At 46.7% G+C, this 15,689-nt stretch overlaps 5 protein-coding genes across 5 annotated transcripts; 2 read left to right on the forward strand and 3 right to left on the reverse strand.

Annotated features, from left to right (window-relative positions):
- Positions 1 to 149: 149 nt before the first annotated feature.
- On the reverse strand, positions 150 to 1,067 carry LOC1273153 (ribosomal RNA small subunit methyltransferase NEP1). Its single transcript, XM_312105.3, has 3 exons — positions 907 to 1,067; positions 582 to 825; positions 150 to 509 (listed from the first exon to the last, which is right to left on the reverse strand). The coding sequence occupies exons 1-3, from the start codon at positions 1,051 to 1,053 to the stop codon at positions 184 to 186; spliced, it is 717 nt and encodes a 238-aa protein (XP_312105.2). The 5' UTR covers positions 1,054 to 1,067; the 3' UTR covers positions 150 to 183.
- Positions 1,068 to 1,143: 76 nt separating this feature from the next.
- On the reverse strand, positions 1,144 to 5,950 carry LOC1273151 (45 kDa calcium-binding protein). The gene is made up of 6 exons (XM_312103.6): positions 5,227 to 5,950; positions 4,477 to 5,152; positions 3,809 to 4,385; positions 3,636 to 3,744; positions 3,357 to 3,570; positions 1,144 to 3,291 (listed from the first exon to the last, which is right to left on the reverse strand). The coding sequence occupies exons 1-3, from the start codon at positions 5,481 to 5,483 to the stop codon at positions 4,311 to 4,313; spliced, it is 1,008 nt and encodes a 335-aa protein (XP_312103.4). The 5' UTR covers positions 5,484 to 5,950; the 3' UTR covers positions 1,144 to 3,291; positions 3,357 to 3,570; positions 3,636 to 3,744; positions 3,809 to 4,310.
- On the forward strand, positions 1,439 to 2,831 carry LOC1273152 (3-oxoacyl-[acyl-carrier-protein] synthase, mitochondrial). The gene has a single exon (XM_312104.6). The coding sequence runs from the start codon at positions 1,439 to 1,441 to the stop codon at positions 2,816 to 2,818; it is 1,380 nt and encodes a 459-aa protein (XP_312104.5). The 3' UTR covers positions 2,819 to 2,831.
- A 560-nt stretch (positions 5,951 to 6,510) lies between the features above and the next one.
- LOC1273150 (venom protease) lies at positions 6,511 to 8,605 on the forward strand. The gene is made up of 6 exons (XM_061646074.1): positions 6,511 to 6,765; positions 6,843 to 7,237; positions 7,305 to 7,624; positions 7,692 to 7,767; positions 7,836 to 7,920; positions 7,985 to 8,605. The coding sequence occupies exons 1-6, from the start codon at positions 6,702 to 6,704 to the stop codon at positions 8,419 to 8,421; spliced, it is 1,377 nt and encodes a 458-aa protein (XP_061502058.1). The 5' UTR covers positions 6,511 to 6,701; the 3' UTR covers positions 8,422 to 8,605.
- Positions 8,490 to 13,118, reverse strand: LOC1273149 (ras-like protein 2). The gene is made up of 3 exons (XM_312101.6): positions 12,772 to 13,118; positions 11,042 to 11,129; positions 8,490 to 10,959 (listed from the first exon to the last, which is right to left on the reverse strand). The coding sequence occupies exons 1-3, from the start codon at positions 12,877 to 12,879 to the stop codon at positions 10,550 to 10,552; spliced, it is 606 nt and encodes a 201-aa protein (XP_312101.5). The 5' UTR covers positions 12,880 to 13,118; the 3' UTR covers positions 8,490 to 10,549.
- Between the last annotated feature and the right edge of the window lie 2,571 nt (positions 13,119 to 15,689).

The raw sequence follows: 15,689 nt of genomic DNA on the forward strand, positions 1-15,689 counted from the left end.
CTTCCGGTTTGTTGCTATAGCGATCAGAAATCTTGGTTCCCTTTCGGATCCGTTAGAAATGCCTTGAATATATGGACATTTTAATGTATAATTCTTTTACAGCAATCCTCCCCGAACTATTAGTGGATCGGCAAAACTCACACACCAACTACTTTAACGGGACGACACCGTTTATTGCTAGCTCTAGATGATTCCCCATACTTCCTCGAAAGCAGAACACAACTTCGTACACGTTAATGCTGCAGACAGAGGATAGTTGCTGATGGATGTCGCTCCTTCTGTATAGTCTAGGTTCAGATTGCCGTGCGCAAACGCGCCAACGACCAGCGTCAACGGTTCGTTGGCCGCCGGCACCAGCTCCTTCGCGTTCTTCACCTCGCTGGCGCTGAAAGACATCGCTATCTTTCTGCACCCGACAGGCAGATGGTTGCTGATTGGATTTTTTATAATTCTCATCAGCTTCTTATCCGAATCGGCTGCCTTGACGGAAAATTTGTGCAGCAGTTGCACTGGAAATGGAAGAAAAAGCGCTGATTAGAGGAAGGGCCGAACCGCACCACGGGCTTACACATTTTGCTTACCCATCAAACCGGCAAACCGTTTGAAGGTGCGCGGAATTCTCGTTTGCGGATCTATTTCGATCAGAACGTTCTTTTCCGTCTTCACGAACACTTGCAACAGTCCGGCCCGGTTTAGCGGCGAGTCCATCAGCATCAACAGCGACTGGTGCGTTATGTCGGGCCGGCAGCTTCCCGGGTCGCGCTTGTTCCTCCTCAGTATGTTGATGTGATCGTCACAGTTTAGCAGCTCAAACACTTGGCCCACCTGGAAAGGGTAAGAAGCAGTGGGTATATTTTAGCGTCCATCTCGTTGTCGAATCTGACTCTGGTTGCCAAAGCCTACTACCTTGACCGTTTCAAGCTGAGCCCCTTCGAGCACAATGATCAGCCGCCGTTCGTTCGCTCGGATGTGGCTGGTGTTCATGTGTTTCGCTGGCAAATCGTACTCTCCCTCCGTTTCCTCCGATGCGCCAGCATGTCGTTTTCTACCCATCTTTTACGGTTAAACAATAAAGGTACTTTTGCCGCAATGGGGAAAGATTTGTGTGCCGTAGATGATAAACAACAAAACCACACGCGCGTGTTTTGTATGTTGTCAGTGCGTTAAATCAGCTGTCAACGATGCGCTGACATCGCAATGACAGTACGTTGTTTTTATTTTCATTTACGACAGCAAACTCCAATTTTCACGATATTGTACGATTTTCAAACAATTTAATATAAAACAGCTAGTCTACATACTTTTTGAAGGTAGATGTGTACCGCTTGACTTAGATCTTTGCCCACAATAGTAATAGTGTTGCGTGTTACCTATGCGTTAGGAGGTTGTTTCACTCTAATACCAAAGACTCGGCTGATTACGAGAACAGTACAGTAACATGATGGGACCAAACGCTCACAGCTACTGTTTGCTGCGCGCACGGAAAAGTCTCCCCTACGTGCTGCGAACTATTCACCATTCACACTCGAAACACACCAGAGACAGTGGACGACGCCGGGTGGTGGTAACGGGGCTCGGTGTAGTATCACCTGTCGGCTGCAATGTGGAAGCGGCCTGGCAAACGATCCTCTCCGGTCAGTCAAAAGTTGGTCGACTGGTGGGAGAAACGTACGACAAGCTTCCCTGCCGCGTAGCGGCCACAATCGACACGAACGACATCGATCTGGAAAAGTGTTTCTCCAAAACCGAGCTCAAAACGATGGCACGCGCTACCGCCTTTGCGTTGATCGCTGCCAAGGAGGCTCTCTCGAGGGCTAGCTGGATGCCGGGCGTGGAGGATGAAACCGCCTGCCAGCGCACCGGTGTTGCCATCGGTATGGGCATGGTAGATCTGATGGACATTTGCGAGACGAACGAAGCGCTCAAGAAGGGATACAACCGGGTGAGCCCATTTTTTGTGCCCCGCATCTTGCCCAACATGCCGGCCGGGCAGCTCAGCATCCGGTACGGGTTTCGCGGACCGAACCATGCCGTTTCTACCGCCTGTGCTACGGGTGCCCATGCCATAGGCGATGCGTTCCGCTTCATTCAGCACGGCGATGCGGACGTGATGGTGTGTGGCGGTGCGGAAGCTTGCATCAGTCCGCTCGGGATTGCCGGATTCTGTCGGCTGCGAGCGCTCAGCACGGCGTTCAACGACGAACCGACGGCATCGTCCCGACCGTTCGACGAGCGTCGCGATGGCTTTGTGATGGGCGAGGGGTCGGCCATTTTCGTGCTGGAAGAGCTGCAGCATGCCCTGCGGCGAGGAGCACCAATCTACGGCGAGATACTCGGGTATGGATTGTCTGGCGATGCGTCCCATCTGACGGCACCGCGGGAGGATGGGACGGGAGCGCTGTTGGCGATGCAGCGAGCCCTTGCCGATGGTGGCGTAACGGTTGCCGATATTGGGTACGTTAATGCACACGCCACATCGACCCCGATCGGTGATGCGATAGAAGCCCGTGCGATAAGGACACTTTTCGGAGAGCACACACGGTCGCTGGCGGTTTCGTCGACAAAGGGAGCCCATGGTCATTTGCTCGGTGCGGCCGGCAACTTGGAAGCGCTGTTCGTCGTGATGGCCTGCAGGCATGGTCTGCTTCCACCCACCGTCAATCTGCAGAACGTAACGGACGATATGGCCGGGCTGCATTACGTGGCGAACAGCTCCGAACCATGGGAGGGGAAGCACCGTCGGCGGGTGGCTTTGAAAAACTCGTTCGGTTTTGGTGGCACCAACGCTTGTCTCTGCATTGGTGAATACAGCGAATAAACGGTGAACGTTATCGGTCGCGCTTTTTCTTGTGTTTCTTTTCCGATTTATGGCGTTTCCTTTCGTTTGACCTGGAACGGTCACGGGAACGGCTTCGTTGTCGATTTCGCTTCCTATAGCTACGGCCAGGTACAGGAGAGTTTGAGCGAGATCTTCGAACGTAGTTCGTTTCGTTCTTTCTGCTTCTATCGCTACGACCTAGTAGGGGAGATTTGGAACGAGACTTACGAACATGTTTCGATTCCCTTCGACTGTCCTCTCTAGCGTCCACTTCAGCAGTGCGGGAAGACTGACGAAAATGGTGTGCCAAAGCGTCCGTCTGCACTTGAATCACGTTTCTCAGTTCCTCACTGTAGGTCAAAGGATTGCGGGACACTCTGTGTTTTGGGTTGCGTCTCCGTGCATCTCGCACGATGGCAGCTATTTCGGGCAGCGAAGTAGGCTTTTCTTCAGAGTGTGTATCTTGCTTGAACCTAAAAACGAACGACGGAAGGATCGATTTTTAACCACAATTTTACACACTTTTTCCCTTTCGTACCTTATTTTGATTTCTGGCACGTCCGGTGGTTTGGTAGTGTTTGCAAGCACATGCTGGCAAATTGACAACCGTTCTTCGCGTGTAAAGTTTACATGCAAATCTGCAATGCTCGATGGAGGGTCACGATCCACCAGGTTTTCTAATGGGACGCCCAACTCAAACGACGGGTTACGGTACACTTCCTCTAATATTGCTTCGGCTTGCTTAATGTTATCTAAAAATAGCACAATAATTAGCGCGTGTGGCTATTCCAGCTGGTGAGCAGTTTAACTACTTTACCTAAACGAATCGATGAACGACTATCGGAGGGTTGGAAAGAAGCCGGTAATGTGTCGGTGGTGTTTGATTGATTTTTCTCCTGGCTGTGTTTATCGGTTTTGCTGGCATTCTGAAAATGAAAGATGATGAGCTATAATAAACTATAATTCCGCATGTTGTTCAGATGAACTTACCGAATTAAGAACACTTTCTTTGCTCCAACCAACGCTTTGCAAAATCCGGTTTATTCTACATTCAGACTCTTCGATGAATGATTTTAATTGATCCAGTACAAGCTGCTTCGATGCCATCGCATGGCGGTAGTAACATTAGTTAAGTACAGCTAGGATTTTATTCCCGGATGAGGAAATTTAGCGATTTTGGACCCCACGAGTTCCATTCTGCCGGTCGATGTAAACAACAACAATCTGTCATCAGCTGACTTTGACAGCTAATTTTGTTTGGCCGGGCGAAAGGACTCCATGGAGCGAATAAGGGGTAGGAATGTTAAACATTTTTAATTTGAACGTTTTTTTTTGTTGTAAATTAGTTTGCAATTTGAAAACAAGATATTCTAAAAAGCAGCAATGGTTTTAAACACAATTTAAATAAAACAAACACAACACATTTATTTCACAGATATGTCGATCACTTCCGAAGCAAGGAACGTTGATTGCTCGCACTTTACGGTGCTACTTAAAACTCATCATGAAAACTTTCCGCAGTGTGCACCATTTTCGATGATATGAATATTGCCGATTTGGCCAGCATCTGTAAAATAGCAAACATAGAAACGTAGTGAAATATCCAAACCACAACAGGTAGCAACAAAAATCGTGAAGATTGTCCCCCCGATCCTTACCTCATGCATCAGCAGCTTCTTGTCCTTGTTTGCATCGGCCAGCGTAAACAGTGTCGATGCTTCCTGTATTGCATAGCGCGGATGTCTCGGATCAACGTACGACAGCAGCTCACCCCGATCCGCTTTACCGTCCCGATTTTTGTCGATCACCTTCGTGAACTCTTCCCTCCGCTCGCGCACGTTCTGCGAAAGGATAAACTTTTTACCCTCGCCAAGATCGGTCGTTTGCACGTCGGAAAACTCCTCCACCGTCAGATGGTCATCGCCGTCCACGTCAAACTGTCGCAGTATGTCGTCGACGAGATTGAGCAAGTTGACGGTGCTCGATTCCGGATGGCGAAAGGAAAGAAACTCGTCCAGCGTCAGGCTGAGCGGATCCGTCCGGGCCGCCTCCATCCAGTGCGCTTTGTCACGTGCGATCGATTCCTTCACCTTCCGGTCCAGCTTGTCGAATGCGCTCTTCTTCATGTGGCTGTCCCCCTGGATGCCCTGCCCGCGCAACCAGTAGCCCTGGTACTCGTCCCAGCTCACCAGACCGTCCCGCGGTTTGTGGTCGATCTCGACGAACATGATCGGATTGGTGCGGATCGCTTCGTCGATGTGTTCGCGTATCTTAAAGTTAATGAACTTTGCCAACTCCTGCACGGTCAGATGCTTGTCGCCATTTGTGTCGGCCCTGCAAAGGAATATGATCGGTTGTGGTCAATTTGTTGCTCCATTTTAATTATACAAACCCTTCGTTTTTCTTACTTCGCGAACGCTTCCGTCAGCTCCTTTACCACACTTTCCTCCAGCTTCCGGTAAACGAGCGGGGCGGGCCCATTCGGGCTCTCGTTGCTCGATACACCACTTCCGGCTTGTTCCGTCTTTGGACCCTTTCCATCACTGTGGCTGCGGGAGGAAAACGCCAACACTAGTATGCAGAGTATGAACAGCACGTACAGCACCAGCGGGAACAGCGTGGACAGGCGTGGAACATTGCGCAAGAACTTTGCCGGTTTGGCCATCGGATTTCCGCAGCGAAAGTACAACGAACCGCAATTTCCAACGCGAAACAATGTGAGGAATATAAAACTTTTACTTTTGTTTTGCGTTTTGCGTTTTTTGTTTTGCTCTTCTCGCTCTGCTCTATACGAGCGCGCCCCTTTGCGCCACCCCCAGACACACACACACACACACACGGACACGCAGAGAGCAGTTAAAATGTGAAAGTAGCAGCCAGCAGCAAGTTACACGTCGTTTGAACAGAAAACAAGTTTCCTGCTCGTTGGTTCTGTTGTTACACTAACTAAAATCAAATCCATCGCTAACCAATCTCGACGCTGCTTCTGCACTTCTGGGTGTTTGGAAAACCCCCTTTTAACTCAACATCACTTCCGCGTTTTCTAATCTTCTAGCAAGGAGGAAAGCTTTTCCGATTGTTTGCTGGTCCGCAGAAAAGCTGCAAATGTTTATGTTTTCTCGCATGTGCGTTGAAGCGATGCATCTCTTTCTGGTCGGTGGCAGTGGAAAAGAGACGGAGAGTGAATGCTTCTGAAGCAGGGGAAGCGTTTCCATCAATCCGCCTGAATGTATGCAGTACGCAAACACTTCGCTCAGGGAACATATCACTATGGTACGGGAATGGATCGATTAACAAGAGAATATAACATTTAATGAGCAACCAATGTGATATTTTAAATTCTCAAAGTTGAAAGAAATTCTAAATGTTACACATGAAAGACTAAATAGCGTAATCTGAGAATCATCCAGCAAAAAAAGGTAATTTTCAAAGTTATACATTCCAGCAAAGTTACTGTACAATCAAAAATGTAAAAAATGCCTAAATTGTAGAACCCTTCTCACGTTCATTGTTCGTTTTAAGAAGTTCAAGAAAGCAAAGCAAACAGCCAACTACCGGTAAACGGTCAGCTCATTCACGATTGAGCATTCCGTGATGATACTTATCGGTGTTTGCAAACAAAAAAGCAAAGGTAATGAACCCTCCAGCAACGGGAAACACCTATAATTTGAAGCATCTTGAATAAAAACTGGTCTTACAGCTTCCGAGAACCTGAGTTTGATCGTCTTCTTGATAGAGCGATGTTAACGTATGTGCAGTCTATCCTTCGTTGGGGTACCGGACACACCGCAGATTCGCTTACGCCGGTCTTTGCAGTCGTTGTAGAGGTTTAAGCGAGACCGCTACTCTGCAACTTGCATTTCGAAATTCTTAAACCAAAACTATGTGGTTCGTAAAGTCTTTTCCTATCCCGTTACTGTTGATCGTACACATAGCGACAGCTCAAGGTGATTGATTCCCAGAACACACCCTAAAACACACCATTTCGAGTGATTAATCTTCAAATTACTTCCCTTTTTTGTAGATGGTCAGCCGTGCTACACTTCCTCGGGAGTGAGAGGTGTGTGCATGAGCATTACCTCCTGCCCGACCGCTTTTCAGCTGAACATTAATCCGTTCAGCCTGTTCGGGGCTGCTCCACGAGGATGCCAGAATTTCCTCGGAATTGGAAGTGTTTGTTGTTCGCGTGCTGTATCTAGCGCCGGTCAAACGAGCGCTCCAGCACCATCGAGGATAACGACGGCCACACCAACGGCCCGAACTACTACGGTAAAAACATTCGAGCGTCCCATCGTATCCACTTTTCCAACTACGGCACGACCCAGCGTAGGGTTGGAGTGTGTTAGGCCCGATGGTAGCACAGGACCCTGTGCGGCAGAGACGACAACCAAACCTGTCACCACCACTACAACCCCTAAGGTAAGGATTAAAGAGTCTTTTTCCAAAAGTTTAATAAAGATCTGATGATTGCTTTGTCTGCTTCCAGCCCTTACCAATCACCACCACTACGGGACGCTCTACGAAAATTCGTTCCACCACACCGATCGTACTGCAAAAGCGTCTTGCGAATGATCCTCCGATCTTTGCGAAACCGACCGTTCTGCCAACGCCAGCGGACGGGTGCGGGGTAAGCGACGTCGAGCACAACCGAGTTGTCGGTGGTGTGCCGGCTGCCTTGAATGGCTGGCCGTGGATGGCTTTGGTCGGTTACGAGGAAGCGTTCGGGGATGTTGACTTCCGTTGCGGAGGCTCACTTATCACGGATCGTCACGTGCTTACGGCGGCTCATTGCATACTGTCTTCGTTGTTAGTATGGATGCGTTAGTTTCTATTCCGACATGAAAGGGCTTTAAATGATTGTTCTTACTTGCAGATCCGTTGTACGGTTGGGAGAGCATGATATGGACAATCAAACCGAGTCGGCGCATGTTGATGTACCGGTGTACAAGGTACGATCGACTTCGATCAATTTTGTAAAGAGCGTAATTAAACACTTGCTATTTCTTTCCCATTTCAGTACGTTTCCCATCCATCGTACGATACGTTTGATGGTCATTCGGATGTTGCAATACTATTCTTAACCGAAACGGTCGAATTCAATGGTAAGTGCTACTATAAAGGTTCCCTTGAACGCTGCTTCAGACAATAATTTCCCTCCTGCTTAAGCCCGTATCAAACCGATTTGTCTGCCCACGATCGAACCGGTGCGCAGTGCCGACTTCACCGGCTACAACCCATTCATAGCCGGTTGGGGTCGCACCAAGGAGACGGGCATCGAGGCGAAGGTACTGCAGGAGCTACAGATTCCCATACTGGAAAATGAAGAATGCAGCCAGCTGTACAAAAAGATACGCAAACTGTACTCCACCAAGCAGTTCGACGACGCAGTGCTGTGTGCCGGGTTTCTGGAGGGTGGCAAGGACTCCTGCCAGGGCGACAGTGGCGGCCCACTGATGTTGCCGTATCTTGTCAACAAGAAGTTTCACTACTTCCAAATCGGCATCGTGTCGTACGGGGTCGGTTGTGCGCGGGCCGAACTGCCCGGTGTGTATACGCGGGTGGTCACCTTTGTCGATTGGCTAGTGGGACAGATAAAACGGTAACAACGATGTGCATGTTTCGGGGTGCCGAAGTGTGAACAGGGAAAAGAAAGAAAAAGAAAACCCTCCCATTTGCTTCTCATTAGTAGATTAAAATCCAGTAAATATATGTATTTGATTAACAAAGATTTCGACAAACGATATGCACAACGTTAAAATGTAAACGAAAATATATGATTAACCTGAACCACTATTGGTCGTTAAAATTCTTTTTCAAAGAAAAAGGGGTCAGCTTTGCTACCAGAAACGACAACACCCACATGTACGATAATTTAGCACCGGATACTGAACGAATTGGTGTTTCATGAGTTTTGTTCTCTTGCCTGCTAAGCGTGTGTTGTGATAACGTTTAAAACATTACTAGCGAAATCATTACCCGTGTATTGCATATTGTACGGTGGATAAACTAAGCTTGGACTGTTTCAATAATGATTTGTTCTACCTCTTTCCCCGTACGCCTCTTTCTCTTCCAAACGCCTTTTTTAGCTGCCACAGCTGATTGCATTTGTCGAAGCACACATAATAAAGCTAATCATTAACGTTCCGTTATTATTTTGGTTAATAGACACTTGTTCTCTTGGCTGCATATACGAAAGCGTTGCGCTATCGTCCTTCACCTATAATTGGCCGTATCATTGTATGCCATTGCCTCGATTAGTGCATCCCTCAGTTGCTTCAACTGGGACCGCGCTAGACAACTAATCTGCGATTGGGCCGGTCGTTTACGAAACTACCGATTGTACAACGAATATTAACGCCGTTCTGTTACTTTGTATGTATTAGCTAGCGCGCGTATGATTAGATTATTGTTCTACACTAACAACTTGTGTTTGCTTTCCTTTATATCCGGATTGTATATAATGCTTGCTGTAACTGCCGTTCGCTTCGTGAAGGGTGTGTAAACACAACACGATCGGGCGGTCTGTTCCTCCCAATTAAAAAATGTAACACTTAGTGAACTACGGATAAGTCTTGTTTTCGATATCGTTAAATATGTGTGTGTGTACGTGACGCTTTTGAGCGCCCCGTCAAATTCGTCGTTTGATATACGTTGGTTTTTTTCTTCTATTCTTTTGCCGTTAACATTCATCTGAACTTGTGCGGTAGTGCTGTAAAATACACTCACTTAGTTCGAATGATTTTAACGAAACTGTTTGCAAATTATTTTTTTGCGTGCTGCCCAAATTAGTCTAGCAGCAAATAATTTCACAACAAATTGCCAGTGAAAAAAGAATAAATTACAAAACAATAGCATGAACATCGAATGAAATCGTGTTTGTTCAATGTGTGTCTACATAACAATCGTGCCAATGATTGAGTATGGAGCTGGCACATAACCCATTGCAGAGTAACGCTATAAACCGCATAAAAAGACGGTTAGTTTATGCAAAACATTGGACGTTAGGTAAACATAACATCATCTTCAGAATATTGCTCTGTTATGGCACATCGTCGGATGTCGTTCTCGCGCCGCTCTATCTAACTCTATTCCAGCAACACCAGTCTTGCTCTTGGCAAAATCGATGCATCGATTGATATGGAGCTAACAATGTAAAATGTTTCGACGTTTTACGACAAGCAATAAAAGTCAAGTATAGATCTGAATATGCCTGCCACCACACCCAACGCTGATAGGTGGGGAGAGCATTTGGGGCGGCAGTCTGCTGTGTAGGTGTGCGTTAGTTGCATCTGTAACAAACAATGCATACATTATTGTCCCGCTTACAGCAGGCTGTGGGCACTTTGGCACTTAAAACCATCCTATTTCGGCTGCCCTTAGTTCGATTTAGTTAGCTTAAATACTAAAACATGCATTAGTGGGAGTTTCTTTTCGAGTTTCCAGCTCTTGCGCTGTGCGTTGTGTTGTGAGTGTTACCGAGAGTGTGGTTAAGTGTACTACACCTATCTTACACATCGATCGACGACGAAATTATGACGGAAACGAACACAACACCAAGGTAGTTAAAAGTAATTAAACGAAACAAAACGAAGATTAGCTGCATTTTCGGCACTGGGGAACGAGCGAACCTGCTCGTTAGTAGTGATGAGGAGGGAAGCACGATCAGCACGAGCAGTGCAAACGTGATGGCGGTTGTAAACGGGAAGGAATTTGTCAGTAAGAACCACTCCATTACAGTATGCAGCACTTTTTCCTGTTCTTTCGCTTGCCCTTCTCATCCACCAGCGGTCGCTCGGAAAGCTGAAACTTTCGCACCACCCGCACGAGCTCGTGAAACGCCTGGTCGACGTTAATGCGCAGCTTCGCGCTGCACTCGATGTAGGGAATTTTCAGCTGCCGGCTCAACTGTTGCGCCTCCTCCAGCGAAACGACGCGCTGGTGATCGAGATCGGACTTGTTGCCCACCATTAGCATCGGGAACTCGTCGCGATCCTTCACGCGCAGTATTTGCTTGTGAAATTTGTATATCTCGTCGAAGCTCGCGTGATCCGTCACAGCGAACACGAGCAGGAAGCCCTCGCCCGAACGCATATACTGTTCGCGCATTGCACTGAACTCCTCCTGGCCGGCCGTGTCGAGTACTGCAGGGCAGGGGTGAAAGGAAAGCAAACATTAGGCATCACAACACTAACCACATTTGTATCGCATTCGGTCGATACTTACTGTCCAGCTTAGCAGGCGCATCGTCGATGACGCACTGTTTGGTGTAGGAATCTTCGATTGTAGGATCGTAGTCGGTTACAAAGTAGCTCTAAAAGAAGCAGAAGAGAAAAGTCACAGTAGATAGGAATTTACATATGCGCCAGATCTAATATTTACTTTTGCGAACGCTTATTTACATTCCGAATTATTTCGATACTCCCGATCTAGCCCTGCCCTGCAGGCGAGATCACTTTACGCAAAAGATAGAAACATAATTCATGGTAACAACAAGCATTCCCACAGGCCTACAACACCTCACTGCCATTACCCCATGCCGTGTAGTTCCGCCTGTTCTGCCACACCGATAGGTGAGCGTACCTATTTATAGCGTTTATGAACAATTATTGCAAATATTTTTAGAACAGATCGTTCACTTTCATCTGCATTACTCATCGCTGCTGTGCGTACGGTGCCCGTTGTACTTAACCAAGCTGTTACCAGCGATCTATTGTAGGTCAAGATTTACCAAGATTCGTGCGCATGGACAAGGGAAATATGTTTTCGTTTATGATTCCGTTCTGCTTGTGGGCGATCAATGTCACCATGTTCGTATGACACCATCATCCTCCGCTAAGAGCAAATCAAATGCCGCGCCCTTCTACTGCAATACCGAAGGCCGACGGTCGCGGGTGCATCACTAAGAATAGAACCAACTTGTTGCATACATATGTGCTGTGGTTTTACCCGAGTTACCCCCTCTATCTACATATAATAAATTCATTAGCATCTGCTTTCAAGGTTCCACGTGTGAGTGTGTGTGTGTGTGTATGTGCGTGCTGTGGATGGCTTTTTTGGCTGCACAAGGTCTCGCGATCCGTTGGTCTTTGCGATAATCCTCGCAACACCAGCACCATCTGCTTCGTTTCAAACGCCATTTCCAACGACAGTGCACTGTTCATGGTCAGGGGTAGCAGAACAGCAGAATCATTTTTCCCTATTTCTTTTCGCATGCCACTTTCAGAGGTGTGACATGATCGAGAGCGCATAGATCGCGTGTATGTTTCATCTGTTACAGAAAAGAAGAAAAAAATACTTCATCCTCCTCGAACGCCGTGAACCCACCCAAGCGGCATTTCGTCTCAATGGCAACGATTCATGCCGCTGGGCCGTTCTGTTTGCCTTGGCAATCAGCAGCGGATCGCAAAGAGTGACGAAAGTGTACAAAAATTATGTGGGCGATAACGACGGGGACAAGTGACAGTCCCAGCAGCGGCCGCACGGCGGTGGATGACGTCGTGCTAACTTATGCGGTGAATTACAGCTTATGATTGGTTCGCGAGCAGCGTATTTGCATGCACCATCTCTTTCGCGCGATCACGCGCATCGAGGGAACGAGATTACGCGCGGGCGAAGATTGTGCTCGTACGCTCGTTCGTTCGTTCGCATGGAACACCAGCCGATGGACAATGATGGTTGAGGAAAGTGGCTGATTTGGGGCCCCTCAAGTGCGACGCCTGCGGCGGGAGCAAAGTCGGCGATAGCGAAACACTTCACATCGAGCGAGCGACCTGTTTCTGCGTGACTTATGTTCCGAAATGGATCTTATCTGGCAATGCAACAGCACCAGATGCTACTTGTTTCTCTTCAGCTTACGCAAGGATGCTGGCACGGTAGCTGCTGCCCAGGGGAAGGGCTTGCGGGCGGGTGGGAACAGTGCGATATCGCAATGTTTAGCTTACTGCTAAAAATACCTGAATGAATTGGATGGTGATAGCGGACTTGCCAACACCTCCTCCACCCACAACGACCAGCTTGAAGGTCTGGGCATAGCCTGCGTGCGTTTGGTTGTAACGGGACATTCTGGAACACCCTGGCCGTGGCGGATCGGGGAAATCGAACGGGAGTGCGGGGGAAGAGGAGGAGCGATCGTGCACACCGAACTTCACAAACTCACATGCACACGCGGTGCAAACACGATCGGGCGAAGGGAATACGCGGTGCACTGGGTGAAACAATCGAAATTAAACCAAAAACCGACGGCGCGTTTACTAACAACAAAACGGAAACAAAATACGGTGGAGCCAGAGTGACCAGAAATACCGATTTTTCTGTATTCCTACCGATTTTTGATATGCCTACCGATTCACAGATGAGTCCCCTAAAACTACCGATTTTTCATTTCTCCTACCGAAAATCACAGATTTTTCGTAATACTAACCAAAAAGTCATATTACCATTTCCCAAATCACTAATGTATAAAACTCTATATGGAAATCACTAGCAACCAAGGATAATGTATTTAGAAGGTTGATTTTTATCGCTTCTATTGGGCGACATTGTGGAAGACATCTGTCACTCTCTGCATACAAATTTCATTACCCCGCACCAGCCCTCCACAATTTTTATACCGGAGCCCCCGGAACAGTTATGTCAAGTCGAAAAATGTAATTTTAATCTGAACAACTTCACCTTGTCATTTATAACACCTTGCTAGCAACCCGAACCAGAAGTTCAACAGAGACAACTAAGGCCCGTGTCTGCACTTCATGAAGTCGAACGCGCTGATAAAATTTTATATGCAATTTTACAGATAATGTAACCCGGCGCTCTAGCAGCAATAGAACACGACATCGAGCATGAAAAATGTGTAGGACTTCACATGTTCGATTTGTGGGTTATCACATCGAACATGTAAAATCCCATATATTTTTCATGGTCGATGTCGCGTTCGATTGCTGCCAGAGCGTCCCAATCATTTGTTGGGTTAAATTCCCTAGTACAATTTTCAGATCGACATTTAAGAAAAGCTTCATGTGACCGATATCTAAACTATCTCCTGTAAATAAATGAAAGATGTTATTTTCTCGTGCTGCTCTTCATGGGACAGATTAGCTTCCATCTCCGACAACCCCCCCCCCCCCCCCCGCTCAACACTTCAAAGCCTACCGAAAACTACCGAAAAATCTTAAACTCCTACCGAAAACTACCGATAAAATTTTGATGCGCCTACCGAAAACTGCCAAAAATAATCTGGCCACTCTGGGTGGAGCATCGTTCGTTCGGGAGGGTGCACGGATAAAGCGAATCGGTTGTTTGACGTACGGCCGCCCGCTAGGCAAAAACCGCTGTTTTCGTGAGCTCGGCAACGCTTCAAATCGGTGCGATTTTCCCTCGCTGGCGATTGTTTTTGTAAGTCGTTGCGACGGTTTTTGACGTTTCGAGCGAGAGTTTTTGAGGGTTCAAGTTCAGCAAGGGTTTTTGAGTTCAGTGCAATGGTGTTGGTGGGCAAAATTAAATGGCCAAAAAAATAAATACACTCCACCACCTCCCCTCCCCACGGGGTCATACATTTCATGTGTGTGCCAATTAGCATCCGCGCCTCGCCGTCCTACTTGCTCGTACATGTTCCGCTATCGCATCAGCTGATTCGGTGGTAGCTTTTTATGTTCAGTCTTCATTTGCGGGTGATCTTGACATTGAGGGAATCGGGGAAAGCCGGTATTGAATTTTTAACGATGATTTTATTAATGTATTTATTTCGTGTCACTTCTGACGAGGCCATTCGCGTGCCATGCCGTTTGATGGTTACTGTTGGCACGATATCGACCTCGTGTGGATTAGCCCAGCGAGTGTTGATAACAACAACTAAACAAAGAAGACACACTAATTTTTAAACTGTGCAATAAATCCTACAAAAGCCAGTTCTAAAAAAGTCTATCAAAGCTACTCAATCATTAAATGTTACAACCGTAACAACAGGTTACGAAGCTATATCAAACAAGCGTAGGTGTATGTGGAACTCAAACAACAGTAAAACAAAATGAACATGTTTCATGCATGATCATCATACTCCACTCCATGTATGAAAGTAATATGTGATATTTCAATACATATAATAGGTTCCGGATTTCTTTCCGTACCAAGATTCCAGAAGATTTTCCCACTTCAGCCTGTTTTTGCTCTTCCAAAACAACAGGCAACATCGTTTTCCGACCCTTATAGTTATCAGACCAAAACTACCTAATTTCATCAAGTTCATTTAAACCTTCTCAAATCTATAATTTTTCGCAAGTTTCACAGACTTTAAGAATTTAGTTCGTCGACGTTGAGCAGTTGAGTTTTATTAAAAAGGGAAGACTTTGAATATTAATTGAAAAATAACGATCGCACGAGTCGAAAATATAACGATAGTACTGTAGAAACCAAACATTTGTTAGTGGTTTGTTTGAAACATCAAATCCTCTATTTCACAGAGCATCGTTTGATCGTTCTGGAACTATGACGACATTCTCTCTGTTCTTTAATGGGTTGGATATCCTTTATTACATAAGTTTTACGCAAAGCCATTTACAGGTAGGAATAAAGAATCGATCAGTACCTAGCCCTGTTAGGCTACGAGTTTCAGGACTTTTACGAATCTAGTCAACATTAATATGGAAACATACCTTGAATGCGTGTACTGAGCTTATCATTCGAATGATTGTCCTCTGCGTTTAATCCGAACACTTTTTTGGTTCATATTCACCATATCAAACAGTACCAAACCAACACCCATGGGCCAGTACTGGTCACATTTGGCGGTATTTTTGTGGACGAAAAAATAGACGAACCCAACGTGAAGCAAAAACGTGTAACGAGTACAATTCGCACATTAATAGCTGCCTCAAAT

This window comes from Anopheles gambiae, chromosome 2 (assembly GCF_943734735.2).
Source record: "Anopheles gambiae chromosome 2, idAnoGambNW_F1_1, whole genome shotgun sequence".
Lineage (NCBI taxonomy): Eukaryota > Metazoa > Arthropoda > Insecta > Diptera > Culicidae > Anopheles > Anopheles gambiae.

Bases quoted from the DNA above. Each gene is read 5' to 3' on its own strand.
- LOC1273152 (XM_312104.6), top strand. From the start codon at position 1,439: ATGATGGGACCAAACGCTCACAGCTACTGTTTGCTGCGCGCACGGAAA.
- LOC1273149 (XM_312101.6), bottom strand. From the start codon at position 12,879: ATGTCCCGTTACAACCAAACGCACGCAGGCTATGCCCAGACCTTCAAG. The intron at 11,130-12,771 runs GTATTTTTAGCA...TGCTTCTTTTAG, and splicing joins TCACCATCCAATTCATTCAG to AGCTACTTTGTAACCGACTA. The intron at 10,960-11,041 runs GTAAGTATCGAC...CCTGCCCTGCAG, and splicing joins TGCGCCTGCTAAGCTGGACA to TACTCGACACGGCCGGCCAG.
- LOC1273150 (XM_061646074.1), top strand. From the start codon at position 6,702: ATGTGGTTCGTAAAGTCTTTTCCTATCCCGTTACTGTTGATCGTACAC. The intron at 7,768-7,835 runs GTACGATCGACT...TTCCCATTTCAG, and splicing joins TTGATGTACCGGTGTACAAG to TACGTTTCCCATCCATCGTA. The intron at 7,921-7,984 runs GTAAGTGCTACT...CTCCTGCTTAAG, and splicing joins CGAAACGGTCGAATTCAATG to CCCGTATCAAACCGATTTGT.
- LOC1273151 (XM_312103.6), bottom strand. From the start codon at position 5,483: ATGGCCAAACCGGCAAAGTTCTTGCGCAATGTTCCACGCCTGTCCACG. The intron at 5,153-5,226 runs GTAAGAAAAACG...ATTCCTTTGCAG, and splicing joins CTGACGGAAGCGTTCGCGAA to GGCCGACACAAATGGCGACA. The intron at 4,386-4,476 runs GTAAGGATCGGG...GCTATTTTACAG, and splicing joins AGAAGCTGCTGATGCATGAG to ATGCTGGCCAAATCGGCAAT.
- LOC1273153 (XM_312105.3), bottom strand. From the start codon at position 1,053: ATGGGTAGAAAACGACATGCTGGCGCATCGGAGGAAACGGAGGGAGAG. The intron at 826-906 runs GTAGTAGGCTTT...TACCCTTTCCAG, and splicing joins CTCAGCTTGAAACGGTCAAG to GTGGGCCAAGTGTTTGAGCT. The intron at 510-581 runs GTAAGCAAAATG...TTCCATTTCCAG, and splicing joins ACGGTTTGCCGGTTTGATGG to TGCAACTGCTGCACAAATTT.